Source organism: Lycium ferocissimum, unplaced genomic scaffold, assembly GCF_029784015.1.
Source record: "Lycium ferocissimum isolate CSIRO_LF1 unplaced genomic scaffold, AGI_CSIRO_Lferr_CH_V1 ctg7133, whole genome shotgun sequence".
NCBI lineage: Eukaryota > Viridiplantae > Streptophyta > Magnoliopsida > Solanales > Solanaceae > Lycium > Lycium ferocissimum.
This window is the reverse complement of record NW_026726647.1, coordinates 11,406-19,026: the sequence shown is the minus strand read 5'-3', so window position 1 is coordinate 19,026 and position 7,621 is coordinate 11,406. Positions and strand designations below refer to the sequence as shown.

Sequence of the window (7,621 nt, the reverse complement as noted above, 5' to 3'; positions counted from 1 at the left end):
AACAAAACTACCCGTACTAAGTTTAACAACCTTCTTAGAATCTGAAGATGAACAACAAAAATTCACCAAAGCTAGAGGTTATGAGAAAGAATGAGGTCTCGCTTCACCGAAAGATTTAAGATCTCGAAAAGCAAATCCGAGCGGTCAAAACCAAGATCAAAGAGGCAGATGAGTTAATGTATTCGGCGAAGAGTTCGCCCAAGAAACCTGTTAAAGCTCAAGGAGAGAACATCCTGGACAAGGGAAAAGGGATTCTCCCGAATTCATCCCGGCAATGGAGGAATCTGAGGAAGAAAAAATGGAGTCGGAACCGCAGGAGCCCACGTGGCCATCAAAGGGGGCTGCCTCCGCTGCACCCGCAAGTCCAGAAAGGGAAGAAACCTCAGCTGCACTGTCAAGCCCAAAAGGGGAAGGAACTTCACTTGTACACCTACTCTCTTCTCTCCTTACACATAAGCCGACATCACACCTAATTTCTCTATTGTCAAATAACCTTCACAACACCCGTCTAAAAAAAATTGAGGTGAATCCTTCTTATAAGGATTAGCTAGAAATACACCACATATTCCTAAGTTTGATACAATATTTACTTCCTTCATCGGCCACACAACATCACATTTAGAAGTTATATAAGCAATCTAGAAGACAATCATAATTGCAATCCATCTTACCTAACCCTTTCTCATTCTTGAGTTCAAGGTCATCATTAATACCCGAAGTAATTTGGGCATAATGATTCTCAGAATAGTACCAACTATCAAATACTCAGAATCCTCTTGAAGTCGAATGACTGGTGACTTCTGAATCCCAATGTAAACTCACATCATATAGGAAGGTCAGATAAAACAAGTCTGTGCGCCTGTCATCAACCCGTCCTGGTCTTATGTATATGTTTAAACTTCTAGAGTAAAATTTCCCCTGCTTGTTAACTTCTTTTCCTATATCAATATCTTTTCATTATCTTTTACTCACCAATCTATAAATCATAATACTTTGAATTCTTAGTGTCAACTTTCCCTATATCTTTAATAAATCTCAATTCTTCGAAATCTCGAACGCACTCATTCCAACTCCTTTAATTACTAATCATTTTTCCTCTCCCTTAAATTAAAATCATTCTAAAACTTCTCTTTGAGTGAAATCGTCTCATAATGATTCATTCAATCATGACTTACCAAGCATCCGATTGTCACATTTTCCCTTCATTCTTTCTCTATAGCAAACAGACATTCAAACAATTCAATTTGTAAAAATCTCGGCAGAGTTTCTTCTATACTTCTTATAGCCTTATTCCCGCACACAACCTAGAAAACACATCCAATGCCTCACAGGGCGATCATAAATACCTGTAACATCTAGCTTATGTTCTTATATCAAAGTCTATCAATATCAATAAGGCAAGAAACATACCTTTCAGAGTATAAACTTCAATTCTCAGCAATTACCTCATGGCGGCATAATCAACTGCACGGAATCAAAACATTTAGGGTTAGAATCAGAGACATCACATCCTATAATTTAGCTCTACGACACGATCTAAGATGAGAAAGAAGGGTCAATCATTCCTAAATGCCAATGTTTATAAGTATGGCGCGCTTCACACCCATAAACAAGACTCTACTGGACACGGCTCGTAGACACACTCTAGGACGAACTGCTCTGATACCACTTTTGCATGACCCAACCAGAGGACCATGACGGGTACCTAGAGCTAATACCCCGAGCACCTCTGAACATACATCTCATAATCATCTCTGGTGGACCACAAAGATATCTCAGGGACATCATAATCTGTAAGGACATCTATCACAACATAACGACATATCTATATATAATCTTCAACAATTATACCCAGCATCACCAGCCAACAAGTCTACTAAAATATTATACACAATATGAACCGGTAGGGTTATAAAACGTCTAACTGTACATACATGTCTACGAGCCTCTACATAGAATACATGTGACCATAAAGACCGATACCACATATACCAATAGACTACAGTTCCGAAGTAAGTGGAGTGCTCCTGAGAATCTGCTGATAAAGCACCTATGGGTCAGATCCGTCTACCTGTCTACCTGCGGGCATGATTGCAACGTCCACAAGAAAGGACGTCAATACGAATAATGTTCTGAGTATGTAAGGCATGAATAATAACATAATAAGAAATATGGAATAAAACACGAGATAAAGATAACCTGTACATCTGATTGCCTCATAAGGCGGATACCATGCATGCTTAGCTTTCTTTTTAAAAAAACATTTCTCATACATATATAATGTAAACACTAGCCCGCGTCCGGGGTAACCATCTCACGCCACCCACTAGTGGTGTCTGCCCGGCCAGCTAGCCACAGTGTAATCATAAGCCGCCCACTACGCCCACCGTAGTGGTGTCTGCCCGACCAACTAGGCCCGGTGTAATCATACATAAAAATAAGCATTCATGAGAGCTCAATCAAAAGCTAAAACTCTATCGGAGTGACGTAAGGTCGGTAACCTCCGATTATATTATGGAATAATCATCATCGCTATATATCATCTTGAAGGAGGAATTATCATGAGGTAAGATCAACAATAATAAATAAAATCAAGGAAATCATGAAATAAGCTCAATATTCTCATAATAGCATTAAGATCAAAAGCTTTGGAATTTCTAGAAATGGAAACATCATCATCATGTTCATCATAGAAAACATCTCATCTTTAGTATCATAAGAAGCTTTTAAGAATCATAAACTTCTAACTTTTGGTATCATAAGAAGCTTTTAAGAATCATAAACTTCAAACTTTTGGAAGTAAGAAGGTTATGGAAACACATATGGAATCATAACACAGGAATCATGCCTTTTGAAAGAAAGGGACTAGCCTTAACATACCTTTTCGGTCGCCTTAACCTTAACTATTTAACGCTTATCCTCCCAAGCTCGTAAATCTACATTTAAGAGAATTCATATTATTGTTAGGCTTATCGTCATATGCTTGTCTTAAGCCCTCAAATTAATTCCTTTTAAAATTTGCGGGGCAGCATCTCCCCTATTTATATCCCTAACCCAAAATTACAATACCAATAAAACAACAACAATAGCAATACTTATATCAACCACATCATCATCAATACCAAAATATTCCATAAAACATCCCACACAATGTTTTTCAACATACAACAACAATATACACTTCTTTTCTCCCCAATCAAGGAGCATAATCTCATCAACACACCAACAACATTAGATACCATCAATATACATGTAAATCAGCCCAACCACATGGCCACAACATGCTTAAAATAGTCCATAAACACAACAACTACAACACAACGCTTTATGACCTTTCCTCCATAACTATTTTCACTTTTAAGACTTGCTAAACCTTCAAATCAACTCAACATAAGAGATAGGATGAAGAACATACATTATACTTGAATAAATTTAGCCACACCAACTTTCTTCAAGACCAAACTCACCACAACATCAAGTAAAAGCAAGAACAATCATCTTTCATGGACTAGTTTGGTGTAATTTTGTTAAATTCTTGATTTAATGGGCTATAAATGTTTGGGGGATGTGTTAGGAAGTTTCTAGTACTCATAAGTGTTTAGAATGATGACACAATGGGGTTGATGGTGGGGGGGGGGGTTTATACCCCTCATAAGTCGGTTCCACCGACTTTCCCAAGTGGGACCCGCGGAAGCCATTTGGCAGTTTGAGGAGTTATCTTAAAATGACCACAACTCCTTACTGTTTTGATGAGTGGATTGTTGCGTTGGAAACTAGACTCGACGAAATTCATTTTAGGCTTTTGAAACACCTTAAAACTCCTGATATACATGGAGATATACCCCTCCAAAGTTGACCCAAAATTCTGCCAATTTTTTTCAAATTTTCGACAAACTTTTTTTTTCAATTTTCTTGGTCTCGGAATCTTCTAAAACTCTCCATACATGATATTTATCATTAATCATACTTGATAATAGTCATGTTCTTTGGTTCTAAGGTTGTCCTTCCTAGTTACGACTTACGGGATCGTAATTCATCATTTACTTCATTGTTACATACTTCCCATGGCTTGTACCTTCAAAAACTTCATGGGACCTCTCCAATACTCCATTAATACGGTGAAGTACGTAGCATTCTCATACTCTGAAAGTGTGAGGTGTTACATTTAATAAGGGAGTATGTGGATATCTTCGTGTGGTCATACGCCGACATGCCAGGACTAAGCACCAACGTAGTATCCCACAGGTTACCCATCAATGAGGGTTTTACTCCAGTAAAGCAGAAAACCCGGCAGTTCAAACCGGACCTTAGTATCCGAATCAAAGATGAGGTGGAAAAACAGATTAAGTCGGGAGTGGTGGAAGTGACCTCATACCCTACATGGCTAGCCAACATAGTCCCGGTACCCAAGAAAGATGGCAAGATAAGAATCTGTATGGATTATCGAGATCTTAACAAGGCTAGCCCAAAGGATAATTTTCTACTCTCGAACATCCACATACTCATAGATAGTTGTGCCAAACACGAGCTACAATCATTTGTGGATTGTTTCACTGGCTACCATCAAATCCTAATGGATAGAAATGATGCCGAGAAAACAGCCTTCGTCACTCCATGGGGAGTGTACCATTACAGGGTAATGCCCTTCGGCCTCAAGAATGCCGACGCAACATACATGAGACCAATGACTACCATTTTTCACGACATGATCCATAGATAGATTGAAGTCTATGTGGACTATGTCATTATCAAGTCAAGGGAAAGTCCAGAGCATACCACACATTTAAGGAAATTCTTCGACAGGCTCCGAAAGTTTAACTTGAAAATAAACCCGGCCAAATGTGCGTTCGGAGTACCGGTAAAAAAATTACTGGGGTTCATAGTCAGCCGAAAGGGCATAGAGCTAGACCTAACTAAGATCAAAGCAATCCAAGAATTACCTCCTCCCCAAACTAAGAAAGAAGTCATAAGTTTCCTGGGAAGGATGAATTACATTGGGCGATTCATAGCTCAATCCACCCTCATTGTGAAGCCCATCCTCAAGTTCTTGAAAAAGGACCCTCCTACAAAATGGACAGAGGAGTGCCAAGAGGCATTCGACACTATCAGGAGATACATGTCGAACCCGCCAATCTTGGTACCACTAAGGCTCGGGAGCCCATTGCTGCTATACTTGTCAGTTGCTGAAAAGGCCTTCGGTTGCGTTTTAGGACAACACGATGAAGAAGGGAAAAAGTACGTTTCATTTACTATCTGAGCAAGAAGTTCACAACCTGTGAGGCAAGATACACGTTAGTAGAGAAAACCTGCTATGCTTTAACTTGGGTGGCTCAGAAATTGAGACATTATTTATCTTCGTACACCGCTCACCTTATTTGTAAAATGGACCCGTTGAGGTACATATTCTGCCAGCTCATGCCTATCGGGAAGTTGGCCAAATGGAAGATGCTGTTAATAAATTTTACATCGTGTACATAGCCCAAAAATCTATTAAAGGACAGGCTTTGGCTGATTTACTAGCTGCAAGTCTGGTAGATGAAGAGCTCGAACCACTTCGTACCCATTTCCCGGACGAAGGGGTGTTGGCCATAGAAGAAGGAGCGATAGAACCTTACACCGGCTGGAAACTGTTCTTTGACGGAGCAGTGAATTACAAAGGTTCCGGAATCGGAGCGGTCTTGATATCAGAAAATGGGCAACACTACCCCATGGCTGCAAAGCTCAAATTCTGTTGTATCAATAACATAGCAGAATACGAGGCTTGCATCCTAGGTCTATAAATGGCACTAGATATGGACACAAATGAATTACTGGTCATTGGATATTTCGACCTGCTGATTCATCAAGTACATGGCGAATGGGCCACTAAGAATAAAAAGATCTTGCTATATGTGAACTTGGCACAAAGATTGTGCAAGAAATTCAGAAAGATCGAATTTCAACATACGCCGAGGGCTCAGAATGAATTTGCCGATGCACTGGCCACAATAGCATCAATGATCCAACATCCTGAAAGCAGTCACATTGACCCGCTAAGGATAAGTCTGAAAGAAGAGCATGCCCACTGTTTCCACGTGGAAGCTGAGCCATATGGAAAACCATGGTACAACGACATCAAAATGTATCTAGAAAAATGGGAATATCTCGAAGGCATTACAAATGGAGAAAAGAAGAATATCAGAAGAATGGCAAATGGTTTCTTCCTAAACAAGGAAATACTGTATAAACAGACGCCGGATCTGGGTCTGCTTTGATGTGTAGATGCTGACGAAGCCTCCAAACTTCTAGAAGAAATACATACCGGGACATGTGGACCCTATATGAATGGATTTATACTGGCAAAGAAGATTCTATGAGCTGGATATTATTGGATGACCATGGAAAGTGATTGCTGCAAATACATGCAAAGGTACCATGTAACGATCCTTTTGGTCGATATGCGAAATGTAGGATCACCCCACCAAATAGAATCTTTCTAAGGGTAGAAACAGCCAATAGAAACTCGATTGTGTAAGCTTAAGAGCTGAAACTTGACTTGTTTGTGGTTGTTGTTTGATTTTATTGAGTCCGTCGGGGGGTGACGTAGAGAATTAGAACTCCGTTAGGAATTCTGAGGCCACGGGTGGATTCGTATGACGTCTTTATGTATATGTGCATGTTTTGTTTGTGTTTTTGAGGCCTAGGATGAAATGTTGGGTAATAGGGAGAAAAACTGGACAAAAAGTAGAGCTCACTGCCCAAATGGGACCACTATGGCGGTGGTGCTGCTATAGCACTGGGTGGACAACTGCCAGCGCCCATCCATTTTCTTGGTGGCCGCTGTGGCTGGCGGTTGGTCGCTACGGCGATACCACCATAGTGGTGGATGGGCCGCCATAGCAGTGATGTGGATTCCCTTGGTCCGCTATAGCGGTCACTTGACCGCTATAGCAGGACCGCTGTAGCGGTCGACGAAAAATAGTAGCCTGGTTTTATAACACTTAGTCTCCCATTCTTTATTCATAAAACACCAACACAGTTCCCAACAAGCACCTAGGGTGAAATTCCAAGCTAGGGCAAGAAACTCTTGAGAGGTAAGTCTCATCTATCCCTTTCTATCATTCTGTTTCTCCTTCATGATTGTCATCCCCTTTGTGGGTCTTTAATGGTGGAATTGTAATAGAAACCCTACAAATTTATAAACCTTCTAAACTTGATGGGTTATGGTAGTTATCACTTATTTATCCTCTAATAGCTTGGATTAACTCATCCTAATCATGAATTGAGTCCTTAGGACCATATACTAAGTGAATTGAGACCTAGGGTCCTATAAAAATGGTAACTTGACATAAAATCTACTTGCAGTGGGAATGTTGATATATTATTGTTACAATTTATTGATTAATGATTACTAAGACCCTTGTTAGATTGCTTTACACCTAGGGAATCATTCACCCATAGGAATGGGGGTAAAGGTGTCACGACCCGGGCTACGGGCCATGACGGGTATCCGGGGCTAACCACCGAACACCGCTCATCCTATTACTTACCTGCTCTCATTCATAACATGTACTCATAATCATAGAAAGCTATTTGCATTTGAAATATATTTACTTTTATAAACATAAGCCCTTCGGCTATC

At 40.1% G+C, this 7,621-nt stretch overlaps 1 protein-coding gene across 1 annotated transcript; it reads left to right on the top strand.

Moving 5' to 3' along the window:
- The first annotated feature begins 5,780 nt into the window (after positions 1-5,780).
- LOC132045582 (uncharacterized) lies at positions 5,781-6,254 on the top strand. Its single transcript, XM_059436168.1, has one exon. It carries the CDS (start codon positions 5,781-5,783, stop codon positions 6,252-6,254), a length of 474 nt encoding a protein of 157 aa, XP_059292151.1.
- Positions 6,255-7,621: the final 1,367 nt, after the last annotated feature.

Coding starts and splice junctions, on each gene's coding strand:
- LOC132045582 (XM_059436168.1), top strand. CDS start 5,781: ATGGCACTAGATATGGACACAAATGAATTACTGGTCATTGGATATTTC.